The sequence below is a fragment of the Vigna unguiculata genome, chromosome 1 (assembly GCF_037176805.1).
Source record: "Vigna unguiculata cultivar grain cowpea cultivar isolate G323 ecotype 2 chromosome 1, ASM3717680v1, whole genome shotgun sequence".
Classification (NCBI taxonomy): Eukaryota; Viridiplantae; Streptophyta; class Magnoliopsida; order Fabales; family Fabaceae; genus Vigna; species Vigna unguiculata.
In genome coordinates, this window is record NC_140792.1 from 47,035,448 (window position 1) to 47,053,380 (window position 17,933).

Below are 17,933 nucleotides of genomic sequence, written 5' to 3' on the forward strand. Positions count from 1 at the left end.
CAGATCGTTTAATATCATACTTCCTTGTTTTCGAGAGCTTTCTAAAAAATATGATATTTGTGATTATTTTATTTTAAATGTTCTCAAAAATCACCTTTGTTTTCGGTTTTTATGTATCTTCGTAATCGGGCCATTGTTACCCAATTGCTTCATCCCCTGAATATGGGTAATAAGACTTTTTCTTCTTCTTTTTTTCGTCAATTCCCTCTTCTGTTTAGTCCATAATCCAATTCCATGTATATGAAAATTTGGATTTGGATATTTTTTGAATTTTAAAATTTAAAAATAAAGATATCTTCAAGCCAAACCAAGATGGTTGAGCCAAGATCGAATCAAATCATACATATCCAGGGAGTAAAGATGGTATCACATGCAACCTTATTAATTTTTTAGGCATTATAAATATTGATTTAGTGTAATTTCAGTTTTTTGTTTTTAAAATAAATATATTGTAAGAAGAGTATAAGTTTGACTATTATATGTTGCTCTCCTTATAATACAATGTATTTTACTTGTGTTGTGAGCTACTTTTCCAATAGATAATATGAATGAAGAGCTTTGATAGAAGACGTAAAATGTGTGGAGTTTAAGAATCTGATTTTGGCACTTAAAAGATTAAGATAGTCATGGTCCCATGTAGCCATATCTGATTAATTCGAACTTGGAAACATTCTTCGAACCTTCAACGGAAACCATGACTTGGTTTCGTTTTTTTCTTTTTTCTTCTCTAGGTGGCTGATATTTTTTATTTTTATTTTCTTAATTTTCCACGGTTGGTGGGAGAGGGAAGAAGTCTAGTTGGCTTTGCTAATCTTATAATCAACGTCTACTCAATCCATTATAATAAAAGGATATAAAAATGTTATCATAGTAAGAATGGAACAACAATATATAATGACGTACTAGAACACACGTTCTGATTTAACACCCAGACATGTTCTGTAAACAGTGCATCATTAAAAAAATGTTTAGTTTGCTACTAACCATCCAATTTTAATAGGCTTGACAGAGTTATCATTAATTAAGGGACATTTATCCACTTTTAAATAAAAATTTAAACTAAGAATTAATAACTTTGAATTTTCAGACTATATGTCGATAATTCCAATATTTCTTAAAATAAATAAAATTACATTCCGAGAAGTTTGAGGATCTGTTTGGCGAAATGATTCCAATTTACGTTTTGAAAGTGGCCAATGTAATTTGTTTCATTCCAAAAAATTTAATCGACTGGAACTTAAAAATACGGAGTGCAGAAGCAGTTGTGGAAAAATAATTTACTATATATTTTACAGCCACGAAGCCATTACAAAATTTAATTATCTTTAGAAAGAAAAAAAGAATTGGTAGATCACATATTTAGTTTTTTCTTGGCTGGACGTGTAAATCTAGCAAACTAAAGTGAATTACATTAAGATGAAATGAAATTTGACGTTGTCGATAAGATCTAAGCTCGTGTTCATGGCCACTTGTGATCGTTATTATCCCAGAGGTACCCAAGGAAAGTTTTGGCGGCATCCAAGCTTGGAAAATACGTCGGTTCAAGGAATATCTGAGTCAACGAGTCACACGAGTCGCAACTCAGCCCAACTCGGTTGCCGTTAGCCTCCGAGCTTCCCATCACCACCGTCAGAACTTGTTTATACGCGTAGAAGAACCTCTTCATCGCCGCCTCAATCGCCTGCATCGCCTGCAACAGGTGAACCTTCTCGAACGAGCTCTTCGAGACGTACAGTTTCATCGCCGCTTCTTGAATCCTCGGTCCTCCCTTCGGATCCACCTCCACCTCCAATATCTCCGGCACCCTGTGCCTCAGATCTCTGCACATTTTCGTCAGTTCCACCAATTCCTTTGATCTGAAGCAGAAAGACGCCGTTTCGCCGCTCGACGAGCGCACCGAGAGCTGGTTCTTCAAACGCAGGAATTCGTCCGGATCCATCATGAGGTGGAGATCTTCCACCTCCGCGAGAAGCTTCCAGATGCGCTCCACCGCGTGGCAGTCCTCCGCCGCCTGCTCCAACCTCTTGGAGAGGATAGCGTCGGTGATCCTCTCCAGAAGCATCCGCGATGTGTGGATCCACGACTCCGCGATCTGGTGCGTGGCGTGCACAGCGTGGTTCTCGTAGTTCTCCACACGTTCGTCGTAAGGCGTAGTCTTGAGCGCGTGGATTTCACTCGGTCTGCAGACGCGGTCGTAAAGCAGGCTCGGTTTCCCCGCCAGGTTCGGCTCTCCCAAACCTAGCGTATAGCTACACCTCCTCATTTGGCACTCCACGGTGAGAAGAATCCTCTGCGCCACGTCCTTGGATTTGTACCACGTGGCAAGCCGCGGAAGAAGGCTGGCCTCGCTGTAGCTCCGGCTCTCGTTGTTGGTGGTATCTACAGTGAGATCAGCGGTTGGGACGCCGCCACGTGTCTGAGGATTGAGCTCCTCGTCCTCACACAGCATGGCTATGATCTCAATCTGATGAATGGCGAGGGATTCTATGCTACGGTACCATTCTCTGCGGTTGGAATGAGGCCTGGGATCGGAGAAAACAATGGAAAGAAAACGGAAGGTGACTTCTAAAGCTTGCAAGGCCGGTTTTAAAATTGGTTCGTTGTTCCAATCGGGAAAGTCTCTTGAATTCCAAAGGGTTCTGAGTTGTGGGAGAGAGAGATAGTAATCGTATGCAGCACAGAGTGCGGGTGCAGCGTGAGAGATGTCTGTGGTGCGGAAGGGTAGTTGCAGAGAGGGTAAGGACTTGGCGGGGATGGAGAGTTTTGGAGATTTGGAAGACATGTCGGAAGCAGGCATCTTTGATTTCCAATGTAAATCAACCATTTTGAGAGAGGGAAGGGGAGTGGTGTTGTGATGTGAAAGTGAATAGGGTATTTATATGGATGGAAGGGGAAGAGTGATGATGGTGGTGTGAAATTCGAAAGACGTGTGGACTGAGAATGTTGGGGGCATGAAGAAGAAGAAGAAGAAGGAGGTATTTGAAAGTTGAAAGTCGTGGTGGTTTGAAAATGATTTAAAATTACGGAAAGTGGCTTAGGATAAAGAATACTAATTTGTAGATGAATTAAGGAAAGGGAGCAATATTTATCTTGTGGGAAAGAGGGAGGAAGGGTGGAGCGGCAATGCAAAATTCAAGCTTATCCAAAAATGTGAAGGAGCAGGAACAAGGTGTCCGTTTACTTTCAACTCTCAAGGACCATATTTATTAATTCTTTTTAAATAATTAAATGCCAAACTGGTGCTCTTATTCGGATACTCCAACTTAAGGCACGCGTTTGAAGACAGTGTTTGGTTCGGCCAGTGTCCACCGCTTTTTCGCAATCCAGACGGGTCTAATATCCATCTCATGGCCCATTTCATATAAGTAATCCATCAATATAATACTGAATTATTTTAAAATTATAATAAGAAAATCCTTTTTTACTTTATAGTATAAGGAATCAACATTTATTAGTTTTTCAAACTCAAATGAAACCTATTTATAATTTTAGAAGTTGCTTAACTTATATAATCAAAGATTAACTTGGTGATTTACTCAGAAACTCATTTAAAGAATAATATCGGTATAAACTTGTATTATCCTTATTTTTTATACTTAAATATTTAAAACTAAGAGAGGTTGTTGATCTCTTAATGTTAATAGTAAATGTCATGATTTATACTCTTTTCGTGTATGGAATGATTTGTTAATATAGGACATGGTTTCTTGCCTCTTCAGAGATTGTCGCTTGAGGCCAAGGGGTTTTCCAGCTTGTATCATGTCACTATATGCGCACCAATCATCTAAATTCTTGTATTTACATGCTACACAGCACGCACATTTCCCAAGATCATGCTAGTCTACTGTTTTTTTTTGTCATGTTACATGTTTGGTTGGAGGTTGAAATGCATTATTCTACTATGTTAAGTAAATTGTTTTATTAATGACGAACAGTCAAAATAAGACTTCTCGAAAACCTAAAGAGATAATCACGTTTATCTTTTTGTTTTTCCAGTAACTATGAAATGTTTATTAACTATTAATAATTATCTTTGTCATCAATTTTTATTAATCACTTTTAACATTTTCAACCTATCTTCTGTTTATAAAACTTGAAATAATTTAACAAATGAACTGTATTTTACGTGACTACAGACTGACATAAATGACCTTATTGTTAAACAATATGCAATTTCACTGTAGTCTACAGAGTGGCCTAATTCATGAACTTACTTTAACTAATTTTGAAGCAATATGCATGAAGACTTTCATACTGATACATATATCTAAAAAGAAGATAGAACATAGATATGGATAATGTGCTTTCCTTAAAGAGTAGGGAAAAGTATGAGTAGACTAGATACGTAGAATGGGAGTGGTTTATTTAGTAGAGATGCGTAGATTTTCTTTTCCCTTCCACAGTCTTACAGTGGCATGGTACGTTAATAAAGCCGTAATTTGGAACATTGAAATCGTTAGTCGACAAATTTTGATAAACTGCCCAATTTGCCCGTACTTTATGGGAAAACGACTGCGCCCACACTTCACCGCAGATTGTCTCCTACACCGTTTTAACTACTAATGAAACTTTACTGGGAAAACGATAGTGCCCCACACTTCACACCGCTTATCTCTTACGCCGTTTTAACTACCAATAAACTCTACTGCTCTGCTTATTTTCTCCAACACCGTTTTAACTACCAATAAATTTCAGCTTCGTTGCTTATTTCCTCTTACACTTACACACCCTTTTAATTGCCAATAAATTTTAACTTCAATGCTATTAAATTGGTCTCATAAATAATATTTTTATTTCAATATATTGTGGAAAAAAAAATTTATGAATTGTAATACCGAAAGATTTCATCATAGTGTACGTACTTAATTTCTTCGGCAAAAAACTATCGGTGGAATTTGCCAACTTTGTGATGCGTCAGAAGATGATATTTCAGCAGAAACAGCTTTTCAATCTTTTATTGTGCAGAACAAATCATTTACGATAAAAACAACAGAAATTCGAATTACATTACACCGTTTAAACTGAGCATGCATGCAGAACTGGCAATTAAGTATATATGTATCATGACCAAAAGGGTTAGTAGTCATTTTACAACTAAAGATTAGTTCAAAATTAATCTCAAAAACAGGTAATTAGTTTTACAATCACTCTATTCTAAACTCAACAACTTTTTAACAATAATAGTGTTAATAAAACATTAAATACTTGTATACCCTAAATATATTTATTTTTTAATGTTCTATTATTAAAAAATATCTATATATACATATATAAATAATTTATTCATTAAATATATATTAGAATAATGTGTTTATTCTCAATTTATTGACTTCTCATCTTATAAATTAATAATATTGTTTTCTGAACACTTCACTCAATTTTCATAAAATACACCAAATTATCTAATTCCAATCTATAAAACAAACAACTATTTTAGAAATTTAGTAATAATTGAAGAAAAAATGTTTTATAAAAATAATAAATTTTATTAAATAATTTTTGAATAATTATCTTTTCTATTTACATAATTCTTATTTTAATAAAATGTTTATATTTCATATAATTTAAACTACTTCTACAAATAAGTTCATTCTACTAGTTCAAGTTTTGTCTAATTTTTTTTTTCATTTTAGCTGTTACCAAATATTTAGTTCACTTGTTCTAAAATATTCAATTAGTTTCAAAACATTTTCTATTCTAAAATTAAGTGAAATAACAAAATAAAAGTAATATAAAATATAAAAGTGCATGTGAAATATGAACAATAATATAATAACTCTGTTATAGATTTATTAAACTATAATGTTATATTTGATATATTTCATAAAAAAATAAAAATTTTAGATATTACTTTTTATATAATCACGAAGATGTTTGAGTTATTTTTTCTAAATCATTCAATCAAGTAAAGAGTGATCAATTACACTATTCATGTAACATGAAAAGGAAAAATAGAAATTATAATGGACAACTGATGATGACATATAATGTAATGTTGATGGGTAATTCCTAAATAAATAATCTCCAAGTAATATTGAAACAGAATATTTGTGCATCTTATCAGAAACTACTCAACTATTGTGAACAAAATATTTTCCTTTTCTCAAACAACATTGGAGTCCACAGTCACCTCATGTCTTACATACATTATGTATACTTTCTAAAAAATGTTTTAAAGTGTTTTAGTTCTAAAAAATTTGGTTTAAATTTAAAAAATGACGATTCTGTTTTGTTTTTTTTTTTTTAATTTTGAAGTTGCTCTTGATGTTGATAACTGACTTGAAAAAAATATAAATTTTACTTTTTTTTTCTTGGTTTCTTTGATTCGACCTCTTTTTATTTTTATACTTCTTTATTCTTTTATCTCTGTTTTATAGGCTTCTTCCATTTTATTTTCTTGGTTATGATCGTTTTTATCTGTTTAGTCCTAAAGTTTTACATCTTTCTCTTAAGTCTTTTTGGATCTAATTTGACTTTTGGTCTTCTTTCTTTCCTGAGGAGGAATGATATTAGGTAGGAAATGTTGAACCTAACCAAACAAAATCATGATTGATCATAAATACATTATTGTTGATGTTCCAGACTTGTTATAAATTATTATTTTCTTTTTATAATAAGTGATTTAAACTATTTAAAGTACTCAAAATACATTTTAAAGTTAATCAAACCCAAAACCATCAAAGTTTGTAAAAGAGAAAGAAAAGTAAAATTTACATATATGGGAAAAAGTGAAATTATATTTTACCCAAAATCTATAAATACGTGACTGAGTATATATACTATTTTCATGTCACAAACTTTTGTGATATATACATTCTTTAAAATTTTAGATTGCTGCAAAATATAAATACGAAATAGATAACAATCAATTCTTATACCAATTAAATAATTCATTTAATTGTTATAATTAAATTGAATTTTAATTTTTATATTTTAAATAAATACTTTTAAATTTTTATACACATTCCTTTTAATTTTTTCGGTCTTTGAAAATTTAGACCATACAAAATTAAAATAAACTAAAAATAGATGTAAAATGACTTAACAAAATAAGAAAATAAATACAAACTAAATATTCTTTTTTATTATATGATAAATACCGTATTATATTATTTTTTTCAAATTGACTCAATATTATATTAATTTTACGTACCAAAATTTAATTGTTAAAAAAATTGTTTGTAACTTAACTTCACTTTCGACTCTCATTTTGTAGCCATTAAGATTTACATCAGCCCTCTTTATTTCCCGAAGAGTGAAATTGGATAGAAAATGCTGGATCTAACTCAATAAAATCTTATCATAAACATATTATTGCTATTATTGTTTGAACTTCCACTTTTTTAATAAGTGGTTTAAATTATTTTAAGTACTAAAAATACATTTTAAAGTTAATGAAACTCAAAACCATCAAATTTGTAAAAGAAAAAAAAAAGGTAAATTTTATCTAGTTGAGAAAGAGTGAAATCATATTTTACCCAAAATGAAAATTAACTAAAACACTATAAATACACTGCCAGTGTATATACTAATATTCTTGTCACAATGTGATATATACATTCTTTGGAATTTTAGGTCAATTATCACAGAATATAAATGAAATAGAGCACACTCAATTATTATACTAATGTAACAAGTTAAATTATTCATTTAATTGTTATAATTGACAGAATCTAATTTTAACTTTTATATTTAAAAAATTATTTTTGAATTTTTATACATATTAATTAATCTTTTTAGTTTCTGTAAATTTAGATCATACAAAGTTAAAAGAAATTAATTGTAGATAAATAAATTCAGTTAAGAAAATTAGTTCCATTATTTTCTATGGATTATGAGGTTATGTTATCAGATCTAAACATATTTCTGCTCTTCTATCTATTTGAATTAAAACAAAAAAGAATTATATACAATTAACAAAATTTAAAACTAACATAGAAATGAAATTATATTGGTCACACAAACTAATGTAACCAGGTTGCAAGGCAAGATAACTTAAATTGTCTTGCTGAACGAATTAGATTAGACAGAAGAAAATTATGACCTAAACTATTTTCAGTTTAATTCATTCAACTCACAATTTAAATGAACTTTGATCACAATAAATATATTTAAACTAATAAAATTGAAAACATAAATATGATTATACATTTTAGTTATGTATATATCAAATTTTACAGTTAAAAATAAAACAAATTTAATTTATCTGACATAAATTTAAAAAATATATTTTATTTTTAATATTTTTAAGTAAATTGAAATTATCGATAGACCCAAAATAAAGTTTATGAGAAATAAAAAGTTAGAATCTAGTCACAAAATTAATGGAATCTGACCTATCCCTAATTTTGAAGTACCTTATTGTGCATCCACGGGTTTGACCGTTTAAGAACAACGTTTCAACAATTGTGAGACGTAGCATTGCACTCACGCTGTCGGCCAAAGTAGGACACATCAGGTTGCTCGGGCGATTGAGAACTGCGCTACATGATGCTTCCACGTGTCACGGATTATTATTTGGCCGTCACTAAAATATAGCAGATATATTTTGCCACTGTTAAAGCAAAAGTGATAAACACCAACAGTTTCAAAAAATTGCTACCAACTAGTTCATACAAAAAGAATTTGATTCCATCGTGATGATATGGAAGACCATATAAAATCTATTTTCGTTAAAAGTAATGAGTGGTTTCAAGGGTTTTTCTGTTAAAAAAACATGTGTGTATAATATAATAATTTAAATATTATTATTTTAATTATTTTGATTTTGATAAGGATAAAGCAAAGGAGATGTATGGTAGTTTGAGTTGGTTGACATTGAAGGCGTGTAAATGATGGTAGGAATTTGGCAACTTGGTGACAAACAAGCATGTTTTGTGGCAGACTACATGGGAGAATTAGAATCAATCAATGAATCAATACTATATAGGGTAGCCGCCATGTACTGCGTCAAAAAATGTCATCTTTTATCATTTTAACCGTGTTTATTAACAAATATTAATATCCTATTATTTCTTTTCGAAAAAACCTCACTTTAACGTAAGAACAGAACAAGAACATGAACCTCAGAAGATAGATGAAACATTAGTGAGAGAATCTAAAAGCAAACATAGGATCTAAGAAATGGCGTGATTGAAGGGATGAAGTGGATGATAGAATTTATCCTATGAAGTTGATTTTGTGTGATTGGTGTTAAATTATCCATGTGTAAGTTGTTCATGTGATTTGGCTTAAAAATTCAAATGAAGGGAAGCACGAGAATCATTTGATTCAATGACTTTTAGAACCATTGCCATCTCATTTTCAGTCCCTTTCTTTCCCAGTTGGCTGTTGGGTGACAACCACATATGTTCTCATTCTAACTCCACGTGTCTTTTGCATTTCACGTCTCATATTACGACTTATCCTTTACTTTTACTAACAGATATACATCCACGACTTTCTTTATAAATGTTTTTGCAAAAAATATAAAAAAAAAGTCTTTTTTTAGAACAGAATTCAAATTTTATAAATTTGTGTTATGTGTACTTCACCTGTTCTTTCTTTTTATAGTGATATACACTTGTTTTTATATGAATCCACGAATAATTGTGGACTAAGTTTTCTACACCTAGGACGAGTAGTAGGTACAGATAAGCATGAAATTAGAATCCATAGTTCCACGCATCATCCAATAATAATAATTCAGAAATTATTTCAAAATAAATATAATAAAAAAAGCATAAATGATAGCTTATTTAATTTAATTTAAATAAATTTAAAAATATAAACACAAAATTCAGAATTTTTAAGTGTTTATTAAAAAAATCATTAAACGGTAATCTTTCACAGAAAGTGTATTAAAGTAATTATTTACATTAAATGCATTTAAATTAAATTTAAAATCTACAAGAAAGTATAATGAATTTTTTGACCTTTTTTTTCTTCATATGTCTGCTGCTGATGCATTTGTACCCAACCATTTAGGCCCATTTACTCATCACTGCCTTACCTGTTTTAGGAAAGGGGGGTTCTCCCTGCACCCCAAAAGATTCTCCTGTACCCCCAAAAATGACCATTTTCTCCTCACACTCAGAGTAGTGGGACCCACACTCCATCCTCTTATCTCACTTCACTCACTATTTTCACTCCGTATTCATTCATCTTCCTAAATCACTCATCACTCACTTCACTCACCTAATTCAAGCACAAAACACTCACGATTTTTCATATTTCTTACTCATTCACGCTCATGGTGCACACAACATTTCACTCACCAACTTTTCTGCACCTCCAACTTCGTATTCCGTTTCAGAAAATATAAAAAGCTTCCACAATTCGTTTCAAACATTTACGAAACGGATTACGTAAGTTGTTTCGCGAAAAAAGTTAAAATTTATGGAAAACGGAATACGAATTCCGTTTCGTAAAAAAAGTGAAACGGATTCTGTAATCCGTTTCAAAAAAATTTTAAATTTTTTTTGAAACGGATTACGTAATCCGTTTCACTTTTTTACGAAACGGATTTCGTATTCCGTTTCCCAAAAATGACTAATTTTTCACCGAACCGATTACATAAGGAATGAGTCTTGTTAATTAATCAAATGTGGTTTGATTTGATGTGAGTTGTGGTGGGTTGTAGTTGCACCGAAATGGCTTTCCAAAACACTTTGAAACATGCTTGAAATGGAACATACATTCCGTTTTGATTTTTTTTTTGTTCTTTACTAAAACGGATTGTGAAATCCGTTTCACGGTAAGCTGAAACGAAATACACAAGCCGTTTGGTTAATTTTTATTTTTCTTTTTGACTGAAACGGAATACAGAAGCTATTTCGTTTTTTTTTTTTCTAAAACGGAATACAAAAGCTGTTTCCTTTTTTTTTTGATTTTCACTTAAACGGATTCTGAAATCCGTGTGAGAGGGTGGTGGATTGGCATGTGGTGAGAGAAAGGAGAGAGAGAGGCGTCAATCATAAACCAATGGATTGCAAAATGATTTTGCCACGTTCCTTGTGCTCTCATTTATGTTTCCTTCCATTTCAAAGCAACACTGTTTTATTACTCACATTCTTATTATTTACTCTTTATTCCATTCCATAATTCCATTCTCTCTCACCTCTTTTTCACTCTTTGACATGTCACTTCTGTGGTCACGTGGGAACCATTTCATTTCATTTCAATCCTCAAACGCAACATTTCTTCCCATTTCACTTCCCACATCCATTTCTTCTCTTTCACTCACCTCACTTCACTTTTGCATAACATTACTACACATAACACATTATCACATCAAATCAAACCACATTTGATTAATTAACAAGACTCATTCCTTGTGTAATCGGTTCGGTGAAAAATTAGTCATTTTTGGGAAACGGAATACGAAATCCGTTTCGTAAAAAAGTGAAACGGATTACGTAATCCATTTCAAAAAACATTAAAATTTTTTTGAAACGGATTACAGAATCCGTTTCACTTTTTTTACGAAACGGAATTCATATTCCGTTTTCCATAAATTTTAATTTTTTTCGCGAAACAGCTTACGTAATCCGTTTCGTAAATGTTTGAAACGAATTGTGGAAGCTTTTTATATTTTCTGAAACGGAATACGAAGTTGGAGGTGCAAAAAAGTTGGTGAGTGAAATGTTGTGTGCACCATGAACGTGAGTGAGTGAGAAATATGTAAAATCGTGAGTGTTTTGTGCTTGAATTAGGTGAGTGAAGTGAGTGATGAGTGATTTAGGAAGGTGAATGAATACGGAGTGAAAATGGTGAGTGAAGTGAGGTAAGAGGATGGAGTGTGGGTCTCACTACTCTGAGTGTGAGGAGAAAATGGTCATTTTTGGGGGTACAGGAGAATCTTTTGGGGTGCAGGGAGAACCCCCCTTTAGGAAAACATGTCGGCCGGAAGGAAGAAAATATGACACTCCTAGGCTAACATCAATAATATAGATTTGTTTTGAATTCAATTAGTACTATCAAATTTATTTTTTAAATTAAATATTCTAATACCAGTTGCATAATTTATGGGAATTTACTCTATTCAAGGAAGATTATACGTGTGAAGGATATTGTCTTTTTGAAAAATAAATTACAATAGTTGCGACATTTCCTTATAATATTTTTAATCAAAAATAAATAGAAAATATTTTCTTAATAAAATAAAATTATAATGACTTGTAAGAGTTATTTTATATAACTTCTCTATGTTTTTTAATTTATGTACGAATTAATTCTAATCTATAAAAAAGTTATGTTCATTTTTATTTTTCATATCTTTTTTATCAGTATTCATGTAAAAATTGATCTAAGCTGATCTTATAACATGAAAAAAAAAAACAGTATTTTTCACGAGAGATCAGTGGTACTTTTCTAAGTCAAATATTGAATATTGTCTTTAAAATTAGCAATATCAAAAGGTAAAAAGTAACATGACCATATGGTAATAATTGAAAAATTAAACTATCATTCTCGATAGTGAAGGTGGTAAAAATTTAGAACTTACTTTTGAACTGTAATATTCAAGAACGTGTCAACAATCAAGTCTCTTAAAAATGTTCATAAGTTGTTAAATTTTTCATGTAATTCACACAAACAATATTCATATAAAGTGAGTTTGTCTAATTACGCTTCCTTTTAACTAGTTCGAAACTCGAGTAGTTATATGTCTTTATAATCGTGATATCAAATTCAAATACTTTCATGTGTCTTTATAATCGTGATATAATGACAAATAAAACTATAAAAACGTAGTTTTTATTTCGACGATATTCAGTGGTAATTTATGTTGTTTACGATAATTTAGATTTAACTTGACAAGTAATACGTAGAAAACAACTAAACTTACGTACGGATATAGTTTGAGCCATGTCACGCTATACGATCATCTAATTACCTAATTTTTTAGGTCTGATAGGTACATTTTGTTTCCTGCCAAACCTTCGCAAAATGACCATTATCCTCACCATTTCATAGAACATTACTTTCTATAAATAATTGTTTTTGTTGGACTTTTAACTTTTTAACATTATACAGAAAATTGAGGTGGTGGACAAACAAGGTGATAAGTAGTAGTAAAAAGCCTAAGAAGAAAATGTTTTCTTACACTAGATGCACCACTTGAAAATTAATTTTGAGAGAATTATTTTTGTCATTAAAAAAAAAAGGTAACTTTTATATTTATGAAGAAAGAAAGAGATTAATGATAAAATAATAGATGTAAATTTGTGTGTATAAAAATTATTGGGTATCAAAATAGTACTATCCAAAAATATTAATACCTGAGTTAAATGCAAAATAGCACAATATGAAAATGGACATATTTTTTGGGTCTCAATGTAGGTGAGTTACCATTTCTTCGTTCAAACATGGCCATGAGCCTTTATCATGTAGCGGAAACGAAGGTTTGCAACTCCAATGAATTACCCTTTAACCATGAATAGTAACAGCCCAATGGAAGATAATCCAAGTTTCAACACACTAGTAAGTTAGGTGAGCCTGAATTAATGAGTTCTGATAATTTTAAGTGTCAAAAGGTATTAGTGTGTGTGCTAGCACTATAATTTATTATAGAGTAACTAAAATAGGAATAATAAGACACCAGAGTAATGATGAAAACAGAAAATAACGCCTAAATAAGAAAAAATCTATTTTACCAAACCAGACAGCAATACTTAAACTAGACTCAATATAACCACTGGCAACTTAATCAAACAAACTGAAGCCCATGTCGTCATCAGATTCTTCTGGTTCTTCCTTCTTTTCCTCCTCCTTGGACGCAGCAGCAGGAGCAGAATCAGTAGCAGGTGCGGCAACAGCAGCTACTGCAAATTTACTAGGATCCTGCAATCATCATGTCAATGATTACCGACAAAGTTTAAGAATGAAAGCAATGTCTCAAGAACACAGAAATAAAGAGCAATATATATATACCTTCAGGTACTCCTTAACCTCATCAGCCTGAGGGAACGAATATTCTGTGGCCACTGCAACAGCGAGGACGTTCTTATAGGAATTGACGAACATGTGTGGTGCAGCTGCAATTGTTGGGTAGGAGATAGCCAACGACAGTGAAGAGAGCATGGAGATTCCATCAGCAAACATATTAAGGAGGTCATCATCAGTGAGATCAAGAACCGCAGGGCTAAACACCGAACCGTTGTCATAAACAGAAACCACCACAAGCCCATAAGAGAAGGGCCTTATCGCAAGCTTCGAAAGCAATGCAGCTTCAGAAGACCCAACCTTCTCACCCTTCCTAATCAGTTCCACAGGAGTGATAATTTCCACAGTACCCTTGTTAATTTTCGTAGGAATGTTCAGCACCTGAAATTTTTACATTTGTATCAAATTCATGTAAAACAACACCATACCATGTATATTACCAACAGGGTCATTCAGATTCTTCGGAGAAGAACATCGCAGAAACCTGGAAGAAAGATGTTTGAGAGGGATCCAACCCTGTGTTGCCTGGAGGAACTACAACATCAATAGGTGCAATCAACCCAACACGAGCAGGAGCTCCCACCTGTAAAAACACGTTTCCATACCACAAATTTCAAACGCCAATTAAAGTTAAACTTTTTCGAACAGTAAAATCAATCAAACCATGCATGCATTCGAAGGATGAATGTACCTTGTACTTGGCAACCACTTCGCTAACCTCCTTCACGTCACCTTTGGTGAAAATCAACCCAACATTACCCTAATTCAGCCAACAATATAGTTATTAACTTTGTCTTGAATGGTTAGAATTAATTGTGTTAAGCATTAATCAGTGTACGTATACTGTGAGAATATTAACACTTGCACTGACCACAAGAAGAGGAACAAGGTTGAGGAAGGCCTTGTTGCCGGTGCTCTCAGCGTGGAGTTTGATAGAGCGTTTCATCATGGTGTTCTTTCCCATGAGCACGATGGAGTCGCCACGTAGACCCTGTCGGATGTTCTGAAGCTGGTTGGATCCCACGTTGTCCGCAGCCACCACCAGGATTTGGTTGTAGTTATCCAGAAGCCGACACAGTTTGGCATCGTAGGCTATCTTCTTCTGCGCTTTTGTCAGTTTCACCGCCATTGATAACGCAGCTTAATTCTTCTACTTCCGGCGAGGACCAAGACAAAGTTAGCTTGCTATGGCTCAGTCAAGGTGGACAGCTAAACGCCGCCGTCTCTTTAACCTCCTCTACGGTGGAGATCTATCTAAGACGAACAAGAAAATTGTTAGAAATGAAGTGCAACTATCTGTGAATACACACTGTAACCGCACCCCTTTAGGTTACTAAAATAGCATTACTAAAATATCCCACGGTTATACCGCACCTACAATTATGTTTGACTAAATCACAAACAGAAAAACAAATTAATCCATAACTACATTCTTCTTTTTGTTAATTATTAATTACGTCTATAAAATGTATGACATTCAATTAAATAAAACACCAAATCTAAAAGATATCTACACATTGTTAAGCATGACTTAGAATATTGATAATGGGCCTAGTCCAATTTACATTGCCAATATGACTTCGGCCCAAATAGAAAGTCAAACAAATGCACCTCACTTGACTTTTTCTAGTTAAATGGGCTTTATTCTTTTCTTTTCAGCGTGGATTATTCAGAGTGGAGTAAGAAAAAGAACGGGAGGGGAAGAAACATTTCTTATTTCATCGAAACAATAAAACAAATGCATCTTTTTATATTATTTCAATGGCTTATTTTTATACAAACTTTGAAAAACAAAATGAACATAAACAGCGTATTATCTTTATAATTAAATAAAAGTAAAGATAAATTCTAAAACCAATTAGTCACTTAATCCATCATATATTTAGTAACCAATAATTGATTTGAGTGAAATGTTTTTTCTTAAAGAGTTTATAATTTTATATTATAGTGTGACCAATAAAAAAATGGTGTGTGTTGTGATATGAGGTTTTGAGAGTGAGGGAGGAGCATGTAGGGTTTTGAGTAATAGTAGATAGGATCTATGGGAAGAGTGGTACCAAACAGAGGAATCAAAGGATAAATAAAGTACAGAAGTGGTTGGAAAGAAGAAAAGGAAATGTCGATCTTCAATTCTTCGTTTTGCATTGATACATGTTGCATCACTAAATTGTTGCAGCAGGACTGGACCGAGAATCTTCACTTTAAAACCAATTGTACAGGTTCAAGGAATAATTGTTTTCACAATTTCTTTCAACTCTAAAAACATGATCCTTTCACCATAAAAAAACAAAAAAGCATTTCCATTTTTCTGTCCACGTAACCATTCCCTTCAGTTCCAAAAATGCTTGGTAAAACTTTTCAAAGTATATCATGGTGATAGATAGTATTAACTGGAAATGAAAATGGAACAATTTTCTTTGTTGTTTGTGCTGTCTGAGGTAGCCACGTTGTGTAAGATAAATATATGCATAAAGAAGAACATGAATTTTATGCCCTTTTTATAGTAACTAAATCATGTTGGGGTTATTGTGTTTGGATTCGAATGTTATGCACCGCTAATGACTTAAAATAATTTTTTTACTCTACTAATTCATAATATAATAACGTGTCGCAATATCGTGATCGATGATTACTCTTTTATGACTCAATGATATACAATCAATTTCTTTCATTTGTCTTTTTTTACATCAATGAATAATTAATTTCTTTAAATAATGTTCTTAACAAGTAATTAATATTTTTTTTTAATTTTGTCTTTTTATTAAGAAAGAGATGGCTTTAATAGTCCATTGGATAAAAGTAATAAAGAAAATATAAACAAAATAATTTACTGAAATTAATTAGTTCATTCATTAACATACAATCATGAAGAAAGAATAATTAAGCTGAAGAAGTTAATAAAGTCATTTTATATTTAGGTAATATTAAATTTAAATCAATCCATTGTATTTATTTAGGCATAGGTTATGACTCAATTTCCAATGGAAATAAAATGCGATAATTGGGATTGGGTAGGGTCACCCCACATGCAATGAGAGCTACAACCTACAAGCCTAAAGCATTTTAGGGGTATCATAGAGTGCTTTAGATAACATTTTTCACATTATAGAAAAGATATTGTCCCAAAATTAAAGATTTTAATTACTGAAAACACATTTTTTTATTTCGATAGAAAAATTCTTTTAATTCTTTTTTCAGTATCCACTACCTGTTAACATCTATATATTATTTTCAAATCAAATATACGAGTAAAGTTTAAAATCTAGAAAAAAAAATGTCAATTACTTATTCAAATTAAATATAATTAAATTTTTTTACCGAAAAAAATTGCATATTTATAAATGATAAAAATGTCAAATACTTATTCAATACATTAAATTTTTTATTAATAATTAGATCATACAGTCATGATTATTAAATTTGCTTGATTTTTAAAAAAATAAATAAAAGATGAAATATTCAATTAAAATTTTGTGTGGAACAAAATTATACAATAGTAAAATATATGAATGAAAAGATAATTTAAGTCCACAAATTTTGAAAAAAAATTGTTAAACCAATGAAACATGTCCTTTTTCTTTAAAAAATGGAGAGGAAGATAAATTATTGTATGTAAGTATGCTTAAATTTAATAAATGAAAAGGAATTTTTGTGTAGTTCAATAATTGTAATTGAAGTTTTCCTAACAGTTTTTTACAGTGTTTCACTGAAATTCAAATTTATACCATCACATGTACTACTGCCAGTATTTTATTTCTAATATAGTTCTAATACTTGATAGCACTCGTATTTTTTTTTATTTTTATAAACTCTAAATTTTAGTCTTAGGTGGTTGAAATTTTTTATTGAATATAAAACACACAAAAATCAAACATTGCTTGATACAATATTATTTTAATTTTATTTGTACCCCCACCCTAATAATACTCATCAAATTTGATGTAACCTTTCATTAATTTTTATTCTTCAATTTAATTTCCTGACACCTAAAAAAAAAACTTTGTTTTTAG

General features: G+C 31.6%; 2 protein-coding genes across 2 annotated transcripts; both read right to left on the bottom strand.

Moving 5' to 3' along the window:
- Positions 1 to 1,262: 1,262 nt before the first annotated feature.
- On the bottom strand, positions 1,263 to 3,125 carry HSPRO2 (Hs1pro-1_N and Hs1pro-1_C domain-containing protein). Its single transcript, XM_028072013.2, has one exon. The coding sequence runs from the start codon at positions 2,822 to 2,824 to the stop codon at positions 1,460 to 1,462; it is 1,365 nt and encodes a 454-aa protein (XP_027927814.1). The 5' UTR covers positions 2,825 to 3,125; the 3' UTR covers positions 1,263 to 1,459.
- A 10,317-nt stretch (positions 3,126 to 13,442) lies between these two features.
- Positions 13,443 to 15,192, bottom strand: LOC114163178 (large ribosomal subunit protein uL10). Its single transcript, XM_028047727.2, has 5 exons — positions 14,795 to 15,192; positions 14,615 to 14,683; positions 14,408 to 14,506; positions 13,912 to 14,304; positions 13,443 to 13,821 (listed from the first exon to the last, which is right to left on the bottom strand). The coding sequence occupies exons 1-5, from the start codon at positions 15,050 to 15,052 to the stop codon at positions 13,684 to 13,686; spliced, it is 957 nt and encodes a 318-aa protein (XP_027903528.1). The 5' UTR covers positions 15,053 to 15,192; the 3' UTR covers positions 13,443 to 13,683.
- Between the last annotated feature and the right edge of the window lie 2,741 nt (positions 15,193 to 17,933).

Bases quoted from the DNA above. Each gene is read 5' to 3' on its own strand.
- HSPRO2 (XM_028072013.2), bottom strand. From the start codon at position 2,824: ATGGTTGATTTACATTGGAAATCAAAGATGCCTGCTTCCGACATGTCT.
- LOC114163178 (XM_028047727.2), bottom strand. From the start codon at position 15,052: ATGGCGGTGAAACTGACAAAAGCGCAGAAGAAGATAGCCTACGATGCC. The intron at 14,684-14,794 runs GTCAGTGCAAGT...TGGCTGAATTAG, and splicing joins ACCTTGTTCCTCTTCTTGTG to GGTAATGTTGGGTTGATTTT. The intron at 13,822-13,911 runs GTATATATATAT...TGATGATTGCAG, and splicing joins AGGTTAAGGAGTACCTGAAG to GATCCTAGTAAATTTGCAGT.